General features: G+C 41.7%; 1 protein-coding gene across 3 annotated transcripts in view; it reads right to left on the reverse strand.

The window, feature by feature from the left end:
- Positions 1-16,576, reverse strand: part of TEK (TEK receptor tyrosine kinase) — a 137,524-nt gene that overhangs the window by 4,142 nt on the left and 116,806 nt on the right. For all 3 annotated transcript variants that reach the window (XM_063713914.1, XM_024251798.2, NM_001133775.1), the window contains 5 exon segments: positions 13,568-13,758; positions 12,867-12,980; positions 8,501-8,571; positions 7,442-7,482; positions 6,160-6,256 (listed from right to left, as the gene is read on the reverse strand). In XM_063713914.1, coding sequence (XP_063569984.1) covers positions 6,160-6,256; positions 7,442-7,482; positions 8,501-8,571; positions 12,867-12,980; positions 13,568-13,758 — 514 coding nt within the window.

The raw sequence follows: 16,576 nt of genomic DNA on the forward strand, positions 1-16,576 counted from the left end.
TTTGATTTGCATTTCTCTAATGACCAGTGATGATGAGCTTTTTTCATATGTTTGTTGGCTGCATAAATATCTTCTTTTGAGCAGTGTCTGTCCATATCCTTTGCCCACTTTTGATGGGGTTGTTTTTTTCTTGTAAATTTGTTGAAGTGCTTTGTAGATTCTGGATATTAGCCCTTTGTCAGAAGGATAGATTGCAAAAATGTTCTCCCATGCTGTAGGTTGCCTGTTCACTCTGGTGATAGCTTATTTTGCTGTGCAGAAGCTCTTTAGTTTGATTAGATCCCATTTGTCAATTTTGGCTTTTGTTGCCATTGCTTTTGGTGTTTTAGTCATGAAGTCTTTGCCCATGCCTATGTCCTGAATGGTATTGCCCAGGTTTCCTGCTAGGGTTTTTATGGTTTTAGATTTTACATTTGTCTTTAATCCATCTCGAGTTAATTTTTTATAAGGTATAAGGAAGGGGTCCAATTTCAGTATGGCTAGCCAGTTTTCCCAACGCCATTTATTAAATAGGGAATCCTTTCCCCATTGCTTGTTTTTGTCAGGTTTGTCAAAGATCAGATGGTTGTAGATGTGTGGTGTTATTCCTGAGGCCTGTGTCCTGTTCCTTTGGTCTATATATCTATTTTGGTACCAGTACCATCCTGTTTTGGTTATTATAGGCTTGTAGTATAGTTTGAAGTCAGGTAGCTTGATGCCTCCAGTTTTGTTCTTTTTGCTTAGCATTGTCTTGGCTATGCAGGCTCTTTTTTGGTTCCATATGAAATTTAAAGCAGTTTTATCTAATTCTGTGAAGAAAGTCAATGGTAGATGGATGGGGATAACATTGGGCAGTGTGGCCCTTTTCACAATATTGATTCTTCCTATCCATGAGCATGGAATGTTTTTCATTTGTTTGTGTCCTCTCTTATTTCCTTGAGCAGTGGTTTGTAGTTCTCCTTGAAGAGGTCCTTCACATCCCTTGTAAGTTGGATTCCTAGATATTTTATTCTCTTTGTAGCAGTTGCGAATGAGAGTTCACTCATGGTTTGGCTCTCTGTTTGTCTGCTATTGGTGTATAGGAATGCTTGTGATTTTTGCACATCGATTTTGTATCCTGAGACTTTCCCGAAGTTGCTTATCAGCTTAAAGAGATTTTGGGCTGAGACAATGGGGTTTTCTAGATATACAATCACGTCATCTGCAAACACAGACAGTTTGACTCCTCTCTTCCTATTTGAATGCCCTTTCTTTCTTTCTCCTGCCTGATTGCCCTGGCCAGAACTTTCAAACCTATGTTGAATAGGAGCGGCGAGAGAGGGCATCCTTGTCTTATGCCTGTTTTCAAAGGGAATGCTTCCAGCTTTTGTCCATTCAGTGTGATACTGGCTGTGGGTTTGTCATAAATAGCTCTTAATATTTTGAGATACGTTCCATCAATACCTAGTTTACTGAGAGTGTTTAGCCTGAGGGGGTGTTGAATTTCCTTGAAGGCTTTTCTCCATCTATTGAGATAATCATGTGTTTTTTTTTTGTTTTTTTATTTATGTTTTAGGGTACATGTGCACAATGTGCAGGTTAGTTACATATGTATACATGTGCCATGCTGGTGCGCTGCACCCGCTAACTTGTCATCAAGCATTAGGTATATCTCCCAATGCTATCCCTCCCCCCACCCCACAACAGTCCCCAGAGTGTGATGTTCCCCTTCCTGTGTCCATGTGTTCTCATTGTTCAATTCCCACCTATGAGTGAGAATATGTGGTGTTTGGTTTTAATCATGTTTTTTTAATTGGTCCTGTTTAGATGATGGATTATATTTATTGATTTGCATATGTTGAACCAGCCTTGCATCCCAAGGATGAAGCAGACTTGATCATGGTGGATAAGCTTTTTGATGTGCTGCTGGATTCTGTTTCCCAGTATTTTATTGAGAATTTTCGCATCAGTGTTCATCAGGGATATTGGCCTGAAGTTTTCTTTTTTCTTGTGTCTCTGCCAGGTTTGGTGTATCAGGATGATGCTGACCTCATAAAATGAGTTAGGAAAGATCCCTCTTTTTCTATTGTTTGGAATAGTTGCAGAAGGAATGGTACCAGCTCCTCTTTGTACCTCTGGTAGAATTCGGCTGTGGATCCGTCTGGTCCTGGACTTTTTTGGTTGGTAAGCTATTAATTACTGCCTCAGTTTCAGAACTTGTTACTGGTCTATTCAGGGATTCGACTTCTTCCTGGTTTAGACATAGGAGGATGTATGTGTCCAGGAATTTACCCATTTCTTCTAGATTTTCTAGTTTATTTTCATAGAGGTGTTTATAGTATTCTCTGACGGTAGTTTGTATTTCTGTGGGATCAGTGGTGATAACCCCTTTATCATTTTTGTTGCATCTATTTGATTGTTCTCTCTTTTCTTCATTAGTCTGGCTAGTGGTCTATTTTGTTGATCTTTTCAAAAAACTAGCTCCTGGATTCATATTTTTTTTTGAAGGGTTTTTGTGTGTCCCTGTCTCCTTCAGTGCTGCTCTGATCTTAGTTATTTCTTGCCTTGTGCTAGTTTTTGAATTTGTTTGCTGTTGCTTCTCTAGTTCTTTTAATTGTGATGTTAGGGTATCAATTTTAGATCTTTCCTGCTTTCTCCTGTGGGCATTTAGAGCTATAAATTTCCCTCTGCACACTGCTTTAAATGTGTCCCAGAGATTCTGGTATGTTGTGTCTTTGTTCTCACTGGTTTCAGAGAACATCTTTATGTCTGCCTTTATTTCGTTATTTACCCAGTAGTCATTCAGGAGCAGGTTGTTCAGTTTCCATGTAGTTGTGTGGTTTTGAGTGAGTTTCTTAATCCTGAGTTCTAATTTGATTGTACTGTGGTCTAAGAAACTGTTTGTTATGATTTCCGTTCTTTCGCATTTGCTTAGGAATGTTTTACTTCCAGTTATGTGGTCAACTTTAAGTGTGATGAGGTGCTGAGAAGAATGTACATTCTGTTGATTTGGAGTGGAGAGTTCTGTAGATGTCTATTAGGTCTACTTGGTCCAGAGCTGAATTCAAGTCCTGAATATCCTTGTTAATCTTCTGTCTCGTTGATCCATCTAATGTTGATAGTGGGGTGTTAGACTCCCACACAATAATAGTGGGAGACTTTAAGTCTCTTTGTAGGCCTCTAAGAACTTGCTTTAAGAATCTGGGTGCTCCTGTATTGGATGCGTATATATTTAAGATAGTTAGCTGTTCTTGGTGCATTGATCCCTTTACCATTATGTAATGCCCTTCTTTGTCTCTTTTGATCTTTGTTGGTTTAAAGTCTGTTTTATCAGAGACCAGGATTGCAACCCCTGCTTTTTTTTATTGCTTTCCATTTGCTTGGTAAATATGCCTCCGTCCCTTTATTTTGAGCCTAGGTGTGTCTTTGCACGTTAGATGGGTCTCCTGAATACAGCACACCAATGGATCTTAATATTATAATGTGTGAATTTGATCCTGTCATTATGCTGCACTAACTGGTTATTTTTCCCATTAGTTGATGCAGTTTCTTCGTAGTGTCGATGGTCTTTAGATTTTGGTATGTTCTTGCGGTGGCTGGTACCGGGTTTTCCTTTCCATGTTTAGTGCTTCCTTCAGGAGCTCTTGTAAGGTATGCCTGGTGGTGACAAAATATGTCAGCATTTGCTTGTCTGCAAAGGATTTATTTCTCCTTCAGTTATGTAGCTTAGTTTTGGTTGGATATGAAATTCTGGGTTGAAAATTCTTCTCTTAAGAATGTTGAATACTGGCCCCCACTCTCTTCTGGCTCGTAGGGTTTCTACAGAGAGGTCTACTGTTAGTCTGTTTGGCTTCCCCTTGTGGGTAACCTGACCTGTCTCTCTGGCTGCCCTTAACATTTTTTCTTCCATTTCAACCTTGGTGAATCTAACAATTTATGTGTCTTGGGGTTGCTCTTGTCAAGGAGTATCTTTGTGGTGGTCTCTGTATTTCCTGAGTCTGAATGTTGGCCTGTCTTGCTAGGTTGGGGAAGTTCTCCTGGGTAATATCCTGAAGAGTGTTTTCCAACTTGGTTCCATTCTCCCTGTCACTTTCAGGTTTGGTCTTTTCACATAGTCTCATATTTCTTGGAGGCTTTGTTCATTCCTTTTCATTCTTTTTTCTCTAATCTTGTCTTCATGCTTTAAGTTTATCTTCAATATCTGATATCCTTTCTTCCACTTGATCCATTCAGCTATTGATACTTGTGTATGCTTCATGAAGTATTCGTGCTGTGATTTTTAGCTCCATCAGGTCATTTATGTTCTTCTCTAAACTGGTTATTCTAGTTGCAATTCGTCTAACCTTTTTTCAAGGTTCTTAGCTTCCTTGCATTGGGTTAGAACATGCTCCTTTAGCTTGAAGGAGTTTGTTATTACCCACCTTCTGAAGCCTACTTCTGTCAGTTTGTCAAACTCATTCGTCCAGTTTTGTTCCCTTGCTGGCAAGGAGTTGTGATCCTTTGGAGGAGGAGAGGCATTCTGGTTTTTGGAATTTTCAGCATTTTTGCACTGGTTTCTCTCCATCTTCGTGGATTTATCTACCTTCAGATGGGGTTTTGGTGTGGAGGTCCTTTTTGTTGAAGTTGATACTATTCCTTTTGGTTTGTTACTTTTCCTTCTAATAGTCAGGCCCCTGTGCTGAAGGTCTGCTGGAGTTGGCTAGAGGTCCACTCCAGACCCTGTCTGCCTGGATATCACTAGCAGAGGCTGCAGAATAGCAAAGATTGCTGCCTGGGTTCGTGCCAGAGGCGCACCTGCCAGATGCCAGCCCGAGCTGTCCTGTATGAGGTGTCTTGTCGACCCCTACTGGGAGATGCCTCCCTGGGAGCACAGGGGTCGGGTCAGGGACCCACTTGAGGAGGCAGTCTGTCCCTTAGCAGAGCTCAAGTGCTGTGCTGGGAGATCCACTGCTCTCTTCAGAGCTGGCAGGCAGAAACATTTAAGTCTGCTGAAGCTACACCAACAGCCACCCCTACCCCTAGGTACTTTGTCCCACGGAGATGGGAGTTTTATCTATAAGCCCTGACTGGGGCTGTTGCCTTTCTTTCAGAGATGCCCTGCCCAGATAGGAAGAATCTAGAGAGGCAGTCTGGCTACAGTGGCTTTGAGGAGCGGCGGTGGGCTCTACCCAGTTCGAACTTCCCTTTGACTTTGTTTACAATGTGAGGGGAAAACCGCCTACTCAAGCCTCAGTAATGGCAGATGCCTCTCCCCTCACCAAGCTGGAGCGTCCTCCCCCAGGTCAACTTCATACTGCTGTGCTTGCAGTGAGAATTTCAAGCCAGTGGATCTTAGCTTGATGGGCTCCACTGAGCTAGACCACTTGGCTCCCTGCCTTCAGCCCCTTTTCCAGGGGAGTGAATAGTTCTTACTCGCTGGTGTTCCAGGTGCCACTGGGGTATGAAAAGAAACTCCTGCAGCTAGCTTGGTGTCTGCCCAAATGGCCACCCAGTTTGGTGCTTGCAACCCACGGCCCTGTTGGCATAGGCACCAGAGGGAATCTCCTGGTCTGCAGGTTGCAAAGACTGTGGGAAAAGCTTAGTATGTGGGCGGGAATGCACCATTCCTCATGGTTAGTTACATATGTATATCTAGGAAGGGAGTTCCTTGACCCCTTGCGCTTCCCAGGTGAGGCTTCAGCTCACCCTCCATGGGCTGCACCCACTGTCTCACCAGTCTCTATGAGATGAGCCGGGTACCTCAGTTGGAAATGCAGAAATCACTTGCCTTCTGCATTGATCTCGCTGGGAGTTGCACACTGGAGCTGTTCCTATTCAGCCATCTTGCCAGCCCGAAAATGTATCCTTCTTAATGAACAGCTTTGAAATCTTTATCCCCAGGGATAGTGTTGTATGTTTAACGAAAAACTTCATGAATTTGTTTCAGAGCTTTTCTGCATTTGCTGCCCTTCCTCATTTCAACCTTCCCAAGAGTCATTAAATTCCCCTAAATTTCTATGCCTGTAAAGCTAATACTCCTTGTGTATTACATAACAGTATTAGTATTAGGAACCCCTCCCCTTTTATTCACCTATTTGGGATCTCTGTGTGTAGGTGTTTGTGTATATGTATATACCGGCTGACTTTGCTAGACCCAGCTGGCCCCAGAAACACACAGGGGGAAGGTAAGACAAAATAGCCCCAGGATGAGGCATGACTTACACCTCATCATCGCAGTTCAGGGGCTTCTCCAGTCTGTAGCCCTGGGGCAGCTTCTCGTAGAGTTCTGCACAAGTCATCCCGCAGTAGGGTGTGCCTCCTGGAAGACAAACAGTGCCACTCTAAGTCCTCTCTGGCATGAAAAGCAATGCTTCCTGTCCAGGGTTTCTAAATATAAGGGGCCAGGAGGAAGACATGGTATGTCAAGAGATGGGGGTGAGCATCCTGCATGCCTCCCTTGGCAAATTCACTGCCCAAATTCACTATAGACTATGCCAAAGCATGATCATTGCTTCAGGGGAAGGAACCACCACAGGTTTCCTTAGTGCCTGTTCTGAGTCTCCCCACACAAAGCACATCTATTATACCAATAAGATTAACCTTTTTTTCTGATTGGAAGTCCATAGTTTTATAACTCATATTTTATCAATTGTAGTTATGGCCAGTTTTAATTATAAAAGCAATGCATGTTTATTGCAGAACAGTTTTTTAAATTTTAAGTTCTGAGATACATGTGCCATGGTGGTTTGCTGCACCTATCGACCCATCATCTAGGTTTTAAGCCCCACATACATTAGGTATTTGTCCTAATGCTCTCCCTCCCCTTAGTCCCCTACCCTCTGACAGGCCCCAGTGTGTGATGTTATCCTCCCTGGGTCCATGTGTTCCCATTGTTCAACCCCCACTTATGAGTGACAACATGTGGTGTTTGGTTTTCTATTCCTGTGTTAGTTTGCTGAGGATGATGGTTTCTAGCTTCATCCATGGTCCTGCAAAGGACATGAACTCATTCTTTTTTATGGCTGCATAGTATTCCATGGTGTATATGTGCCACATTAAAAAGCATGAAGAATAAATGTTATTACCTTTCTGTGTAGTGCCTTCCAGTTTTTTAAAATATGCAATATTGATAAAACTAGGATCAGGGTATACATGAAACTGTTACATATTTTCACATGCTATTAAATGGCTTTCAAAAATGTGACTTTTAATAGCTACATAATCTAAGAGTTTTAGAAGTTAACTTGGCAACTTGTACAAGCAGAGCCAATTAATATATAATGAAGTTCATGGCCTCCAGGTCATTAGTGTTAAATATGACATGAGGTATAGGGCTTTTAAAAAGAAAAATACGGGAATAAATACGCCATGTTTCTATTTCCAAGTCACATCTGGTAGAACCACATACAAATGGTGTCCTGTGGAATTATGCAGCAAGGGAGTGCTAGAGGGGTCCACTTCCTTTGCCTAGAGTCTCACCTGGTAGATAAACATACATACTCACCTAAGCTAACAATCTCCCATAGTAACACACCATAGGACCATCTGCAGGAGGGACAAGTGTGAAACCAACAATAAGCAAACAGAATCACCACTCATTTTCCTGCCCCAAAAGCCAGGGAGACCCACCCTTTCTGAGAAAAGGAGATGTTAAATGTCTACATCCTAGGATAGGCCCTTGCACACAGTGTAGGTTTCTCTCCTCTTAGCTCAATGGAAGGGTTACAACAAAGAAACAGTGTTCACTTTGCCAGTGCCCCCAAATCACTTTAACTAGAGACTACAAGGTGGTACTGTCCAAAACAGATGAAATTTGTTTTGGAGCTTGACAGATCTGAGTTAAATCCAATCTCTGCCACCCAATACTTATGTGACTGGGAAAAAGTTGCTGAACCTCTTGGGACCTCTTAGTGTATATTCTTCCAAAAGTGGGGACAATAATCCCTGCCTCAAAATTATGCAGAGAAACATAAAAAGCACCTTGCACACAGTGAGGACACAGCAATTGCCCGCCCCCTCCTCATGCCCAGACATCAGTGAAACCCCTTGGACAAGTCACCACCACCCTCGGGGCCTTGGTTTTTCCTCCTGCAAATGGGGTACAAGGCAAGATGACCTAAATCTCAAGCCAATCCTTCCTTCCACCGCCAACCTCTGATGCATCACTGCAGGCTGCAAGCAGAGATGACCCCCACTGTCTGGCCTTATTTTGTGCCCAGCAGCTATTCTGGGTTGCTTCCTCTGATCTAGGTCTGGGAGATGAGCCACAGGAAGGCCGGTATGTCCCTTCTTCCTGTTGAGTCCGAGAATTCGCAACTTGAAGCACATGCAGAATACACAACTTCAGTAGGCAGAGGGAAACCCAAAACCTGCCACAAGTGATTCTGCACTCTGGAAACTGTCTACTCTGAGGCTTTATTCTGTTAATTTATTTCCTGACCTTTTTGGTTACCTTTGTTCCTGAGAGGTACAGGACATTCCTGTATCGTTTTAAAACCTCTGTCAAATGTATACGTTTCTGGGAGGGAAAAAAAAATCCCTTGGCAATAAGAAGCTTACTCACACATCACTGTTGGTTGTGTACACACTGTAATTCAGTGACTCGATGGCCATCCAGCGCACTGGGAGCCTTCCCTGGAGAGAACAAAGTGAGATGTCACTTAACTGGGACAGGGTCTTTAAGAGGCTCTCAGCCTGCCTGAGCTGTGGCTCCACAAATGATTTCTGGGTAGACTCAGAAATCATTGCTTTGTGTATGTCCCAGCTACATGTGTTTTCAAATTGCAAAACATGCAAATAGTGTAAGTCCTATTTATCTTCGGGGTCCAGCAGTGTTATATGAATTGAAGTGTGAGTGTGCACGCATAGTAGTCAGTCATTCCTTATTCACCTTATAGCCCTGAGAGGTACTCCGAGGTTTGAAAGGGGAGACAGGCATAAACACTGAGTGAGAATTTAACTGAGTGAGAATTTAACTGTATTAATAATATGGAAAAGGGAAGTGGAGACACTGGGGTAGGGTGAAGAGACTGACTATGCCTGGAGATGATTGAGGGAGATTCTCCAGAGGATGGGATATCCCAGCATGGTTCTATAAGATGTTTAGGTGTCATTAGGTGGGTGGGAGAGGAAAGAGCATCTCTGGACAATGGGAACAATGTGCATGTATAACAGTAGAGATTGAGATGATTTGTAGCTAGTGTAGTTTATGTTGGGTTTGGAGACATACTGATCCTTTCGATGCCTGGTTCTGACTGCCTCCAGGCTGTCCCCATATCTTATTCCTTATATCTTATATATCCCTTATATCTTATATATGTCCTTATATGTCCTTATATATATGTCCTTATATGTCCACATATATATATATATCCTTATATGTCCATATATATATGTCCTTATATATGTCCATATATATATATATGTCCTTATATATATGTCCATATATATATATATGTCCTTATATATATGTCCATATATATATATATGTCCTTATATCTTATATATGTCCCTTATATCTTATATGTCCCCATATCTTATTCCCCATATCTTATTCCTAGTTTCCTCAAAGTCTCTATGATTTGGGGCTCCCTTCCTATCTACTCATTCAAGAATCATAGGGTTGGTCATCGAGAGGTTGATCCCTCCCTCCCAGAGATTTGTCCAAACTTTCATAGTGGCATCTCCACCTACATTAGCCAGTGGGTGGAACAAAACCAGGAGCACTTGAGGGACCTTTCTCAGCTCTCCAGAGCAGGTGTTCTCTTAGGTCGAGCATTTATGAGACCAGCCCTGCCCTAGATCCCAAGGACGATTCCTGAATGTGCAATTGTCTCCCAGTTCTTTGTGGAGTGGCAATATTCTGATGCATATATTTCTAAGCATAAATTCCAAATGGTAATTTTGTACTTTTAGGTTCAAGTATGGAAGTATTTTTTCTCACATCTACGTATTAATTGTCCTCCTCCACATCCACACCTCCTCCCTTCACTCTCTGTCCACACCACCCCATCTCCCAGCTGTTATTCTAACTCTCTCTACAGTGTTATCTGTTTTCTTTTTGCCCTCATTCACTCCCAGCCTGCTGGCTTCCAACCTCACACCTCCTAATTGCTAAGTTCCTTGTGCACTTTTTCATTTATTTTTTTTATTTGACTTCTTTTGGATCTCCTCACTTCTGTCTACTACATCACCTCGGTTCAGTCCACCATCATACCACACCTGATGACAACAATCTCTCCTGGTCTGTCTGCCTAACTGATCTCCCTCCCTAATTGTCTGTTCTCCACACTGTAGTCAGGATGATCATGCTAAATGGCAAATTTGACCATGTAGTTCTATTCCTTAAAATTCTTTCATGTCCCTATGGTTCCAAGATCCCAAATCCTTAGCTGGAATTCAAGGCCCTTCAGGACTTTATCCTTGCTTCCTCTTCCAACCCTGAATTTTAACTCTCCCATCCTCTCTGCAATACACCCCCAGCCATAGTGAATTACTTAAAGATCTCCTAAAGGTTTCATGCTTTCCTTTTCCTCTAGGGGTTCTGTATGTACTATGTCCTCCAGCTCATCCAACTTATTCTCACACCTCCAATGCCTATCTAACATTTACTATGAAACTCAGGATTTGACCTCCTCCAGGAAGTCCTCCTTAACTTCTTTTCGGCTTGGTTCAGTGTACCTTCTTTGTGTTCCCGTAGCACCTGTGCTTTCCTTGCTCTTTGCATTTATCAACTGTTACAATCCTGAGTCATATGTCTATGAGCTCTTTGAAGGTGGAGACTGTGTCTGACTTATGTTACCCCAAAATCTAGCACAAGCATGAAACATTGTACTAACAAATCCATGACAAGGGGATGGATATATTAATCTATGATAGTAAAACCCCAAGTTGCTTAGTATAGTAGTTTGCAGTAATACTTCCAGTATTAAAATAACCCCGGTTAACTTAAAAAAAAAAACAAACCCTAATGCAGGGTTCTCACCCTAGACTAATTGAATCAGAATATCCACAGGATAGGACTCAATCATCTGGGGATCTTTAAAAAACGCAGATGCTTTGAGGTACAATGAGAATTGAAAATCTGATTTTAAAATTGGCTGCCAGAGAAGGTAGCTACTGTGTTCTCTAGGAGTGTCTTGCCACACTGCACCTTTCTTGCAGGGAACTTGCTCCTCTCCAATCCTCCTTTCTTCCCCGCTCCCTCAACCTGGCCCTTGCCTCCCCAGCCCCAAGGTGCTAAAGAACACCTTTACCCTGTTTAGTCTGTTATAAGATAGAGTTGAGACCTGATAGGTGCTCTCCCCCTGTAAATAACCCCAATATTGCAGAAATCACTGCCCTTTATGAAATGCCAAGCAAACCAGTGCTCGTCTTGGGAAGCTGAGGAGAGCATCCAAATAGAATGGGCAGATTGTGGAGTTATCCTGTGTTATCCCTCCACCTTCTCACCCAGGGTACCCACGTCCCCCAGGTGCTGGAGTAAAGCAGGGAAAAGGATTTCGGGAAGGAGATTTGAGGACATCAGGTCATCAGGGAGGAGATGGGAGAGTTGGAGTAGGTAGGTGAGTGATGGATTCTGCTTCTTTAAGAAAACAAACCCAGCCCTGCTCCAGAGAAGCATCTGCTTTGAGTGTGTCTGAAAAGGTTAGGGAGAAAAGCATCGCCTGGAAGCCAGCCCTCAGGGAGGCACACATGGCTTCTGAAAGTGTTGATGTTGATAAGCATGCAGGGCCCTCGAAGAGACAAAGGGACCCCGCTTCACACCCTCATCAGAAAGGAGAGTGGAAAGATCCAAAATGATTACGTTCACTGTGGTTGTAGCTATGTGAAAGGATGTATGCTGTGGAAGGCAATAAGCCAAAATGAAAAAAATATATATGCCAAGGTGGTGAATTATGGGTGATTTCCTTTCAAAGTGTTCTTGAGTATTGTTTTACTTTATCTTCTCAGTAACTAAAATAAGTATGATGGGAACAAAAGGAAGCCTGGAATTGAGAATAAATGCAGGAATCTGAGCCTTGCTAAGAGACAATTTGGTGTGCCCACAAAAACAAAAAGATTGTCTATATCTCATGACAACTGGAGCCATCCCAGGGAAGCTGGGACCAAGTAATGTTCATCAGACCTAAAAAAGGGAGAGCCATCCACCAGAGTAGATCTGCCAGACACATGGAAAGGCTGCAGGGCTTGTCATCCCTAAGGCCCCTGCATTCTGCCCACCCAAGGAAAAGAGAGGATGGTGATATTTCATCCACACAGCTGTAACATGCAGGGATGTGGTACTTCTAGGACTATGTGATTCTAGACTGGGCACCAAAAGCAGAATGAGTATCTCTCTTCCTCTAAGACTGTATGGTTAGGTTCTCCTGCAATCTTGTACTTGAAGATAAAATATTACTGTTTTGGAGAGTGGATTTTATTTGGGTTTGAATAGTGACCATTGAGGTTTCAGTGAAGAGAGAAATCTTAGATGAGCCTGTAGAAGTTATGAATTTCTCTATAGAGCCTCCTGGTGATTTAGAAACCATTTAGTTTGTTTTCTTGACTTGTGGAAAATATGTTAATATTTTTCCTTGCTGTGTCAGCTGTGCATGAAAGGGGATTGTGCAAGCTCCTCAGAGGTTTCTGAGTGAGATGCCTTGGGGTCTGGACTGGATAGAACCAAGACCCCAAACCACTAGGTTTGAAGGTTCAATCACTTGGTCACACATGACAGTGACTTCTTCATTAGTAATGCAGATACTGCAATCATGTTAGGAACCAACATTTAGAAAGAATGTTTCCCAGGGCACACAGTATCTACTGGGACACATAGTCAGATGCTTCAGTCACCACAGAGCACTGACAGTCTCAGAAGCAACATCAGGAGATGGGGGAGTACCTCGGAAAGGACGCGATCAGTGTCCGTGTCCGTGTCCTGCACTTACCATTGTCTTTTTCACATACACCTCTTGACCTCGGGACAATCCAAAATCTGCTATTTTTGCCACATAGTTTTCACCAACTAAAATGTTTCTGGCAGCCAGATCCCTGTGGATAAACTGAAATTTTTGAAAACATTATGTATTTTCAGCCTAATGAAAGCCCCAGGGCTGAAAAGTTTGGGGAATAGGAAAGAAAACCATAGTATACAAAAGGATTTTAAAAAGTCACAATCCAGTTCCCTTAAAGTTCCCCTCCAAAATTCCCTGGTAATGGATTCTGCCAAATGACACACCACATCTTGGCAGAAGAATTTCAGAAAACGAACAAATAAAAAACACAGGCTGTTAAATCCTCCAGCTGTAATGTAGGGTGTCTCTGTTATTACACATTATTTAGAGGCAAACTAGGCTAAGAGAGCTTAAGGTACCTCGCTACATACTATGAAAATTATAAAATTTTCATAATATGAAATCAGATAGAAGAAAATTATAAATTTTTCATAATTATGAAAATTGCTAGATAAACATATTGTCAGTATTAATTTTTATTTAAATAGATGGACTATTCACAAAGAGATTAAAATGAGGGAGATTTTAAGAAGGAGTTAAAGAAGAGAGGTTGACAGACCCTACAAACGTATTGAAACAGACTTTAGAGGGAACTCCACAGGAAAGATATCCAAAGCGAAGTCCTCCAGACAAACCTGTTTTTGGCTCAAGTAGTCCATGCCCCGGGCCACGTCGGCAGCGAAGTGGAGGAGCTGCTGGGAGGACAGTGTGGACGCAGTGCTATTGGCAATGGCAAATGCTGGGTCCGTCTCCAGCACACGGCTCTTGCGCAGAAAGTCCAGAAGGTTTCCATGGGGCGCGTACTCAATGGCCAGGTACAAGTAGCCTGTAGGGAAGGAAGAGAGCATCGACTCATCAGTGGCCCTGAACAGCTGTGACATTTAAGAGATGTGCTGTGGAAATTGCCTATAAACTCCATTTTGTCTAAAAAACACATCTAGCAGCACCACCCAGGGAGCACTGGGGATAGGAGGAAGACAGGTGACAGACACCCTCCTACAATACTCAAAAGGGGCCAGGCTGGAATGCTTGGTTTTGCTCCTTCCCACCCCCTCGCCATTCCTACCAAATGTGCACTCACACAGAGGGCTTCCTGAAATGCTTTTACCCACTCAGTAATAACAGTAGAGTGAGTCAAAACACGCTTTTCCAGATCTCAGACACGTTCTTCACATCACCTTTTCATTTGCATTCCATTTTGATCAAGGAGCTTAGTAATACGAGCCAGGCATGTTATTCTAGTCTGCCTCTAGCTATTCCTGAGGTTGTTATTATTTTTCAACAATTAAATATCCATATGGAAGGAGCCACAACAGGTAACTTTCTCTCCTGCCTTCTATTCCTCCTCAAAATCCATACTAAGTCACCATATTGCTGATTGGGTCTCTGGCCACCAGAGGTTAGTTTCAAAGATTGCATTTTGCTTCAAGAAACCAGAAAACTCAAGCTTTTAGGAAAAAATAAAACAAGAGTTCCTAGAAAAACTTGTGGTTCATTGTCACTTTTTTGTTCCAAATCATTTCTCTTTTTTTTTTTTTTTAATAAAACGTTATTTGTCCAGTTTTGTTACTTTTGTTTTCTTGGAATTTTTAAAAAATAAATTATCCCGTTGCAAAAATTTTTTTACAGGGCATTTACTTGCTAAAAACATTGACATTTATACCTAGTAAAATGTAAAGTTATTTTACTGTTTTTTTTTTAAAACAACAATTTTTTGGGCAAACCATGTTTTTAAAATGATGTATGAATTAGAACTTGAAGCCCAGTTCAGTGGCTCACACTTGTAATCCTGGCACTCTGGGAGGCCAAGGCAGACGGATTGCTTGAGCCCAGGAGTTTGAGACCAGCTTAGGTAGTATATTGAGACCTAAGCTCTACAAAAAATAAAAATAAAATAAAAATCAGCCAAGCATGGTGGTGCATCCCTGTAGTCCCAACTGCTTGGGAGTACTTAGGCTGAAGTGGGAAGACTGCTTGAGCCCAGGGATGGGGAGGTTGCAGTGGGCTGACATCGTGCTACTGCACTCTAGACTGGGCAATAGAGTGAGACCCTATCTCAAAAAAAAAAAAAAAAAAAAAAAAAAAAAAGAAAGCTTGAAAGATCTTCTAAGAAATTGAAATTCTAGCAAAAAAAGAAAACTAATATTGAAACCTATTGCACTATAATGAAAGTTAGACCTAAATTATGGTATACATGTGCTTTCTCACATCTTTACTGAATTATTTTAAAATAATTTAAATATGTATTTATTAATAAAGATAAATAAAGGTAAATAATTTACCTTAAATACATATATACACATATATTCATATATATACACATATATATTCATATATGTATCCTCATATATATACACATATATTCATATATACACATATATATTCATATATATATACACATACATATATTCATATATATACATTCATATATATATATATATTTTTTTTTAAACCGAGTCTCTCTCTATCGCCCGGACTGAAGTACAGTGGTGCAATCTCGGCTCACTGCAACCTCCGCCTCCCAGGTTCAAGCAATTCTCCTGCCTCAGCCTCCCAAGTAGCTGGGACTACAGGCGTGCGCCACTACGCCCAGTTAATTTTTGTATTTTTAGTAGAGACAGGGTTTCACCATGTTGGTTGGCCAGGATGGTCTCAACATCTTGACCTTGTGATCTGCCTGCCTCGGCCTCCCAAAGTGCTGGGATTTTAGGCGTGAGCCACCATGCCCGGCCTTTCTTAAAATTTTAAGAGCCAACTATGTGCTAATATGATGACAAAGCAAAATTTGAAGGGATATATTTTTGTTGTTGCAGTTTTTTTTCCCACCAAGGAAGCCGCATTAATATCGTGGTTTATTCTCTCCCAGAAGACCAACTGCAACCAGATGAAGTAAAAGTAACCTCAAGATTTTATTGTCCTCAGAATAAAACAAAAGATAGAACTTAGAACTGGATCAACGGGCCATTTCTCTTCTTATCTCCTCCTAGTGCAAAGTGCCTGGATCCCTTAAGAGCCAGCATTCTCTTAGATCTGCAGTGGGGTCAACACTAAAGCCTCAGCACAGTCTTCTTTGTAGTTTTAGCCTTTTTCCAGAAAACGGGTTTAGTCTGTCCACCACGGCCATTTGGCTTCCTGTCATAACACCACTTTCCCTGGGCATCCAGAGAATCCTTGCCCTTTTGTACGGTGTCATTTGTAGGGTTTGTACAGAAAGTCAGGTGGGTTTTAAGAACGCTCACCATGTTTGTGGGAGTGCTATCGGCAAGGACAGCAGGGTGTGTGTGTGTGTGGTATGTGTGTGTGTGTAACTTTCATTTGTACTCCTGTGCCATGCTGATTACTGTTTTCAGGAAGTAGCTCAAAAAATAAATGTCATTACTTCATTATTTAACCTAAGGGACATGATCTGGCTTTCAGAATTATACCCTTATTGGATCATAGAATGATAAATTGTTTGAAGCACCAGTATTTTTAGTTTAATAAATTGAGGAAATGGAAGTAGTCTCTTTTCTATTGTTGGTGTTTGTGCTGCAAAGTCAACAAGAGGCTGTCAAGTTTGTAAATAATTACTGCATGGAGCTTTTTGTGGGAGCAAACTTTTCCATGAGAAATGAAGTTTAAGCAGAGATTCAGAACTACAAGGC

Source organism: Pongo abelii, chromosome 13, assembly GCF_028885655.2.
Source record: "Pongo abelii isolate AG06213 chromosome 13, NHGRI_mPonAbe1-v2.0_pri, whole genome shotgun sequence".
Classification (NCBI taxonomy): domain Eukaryota; kingdom Metazoa; phylum Chordata; class Mammalia; order Primates; family Hominidae; genus Pongo; species Pongo abelii.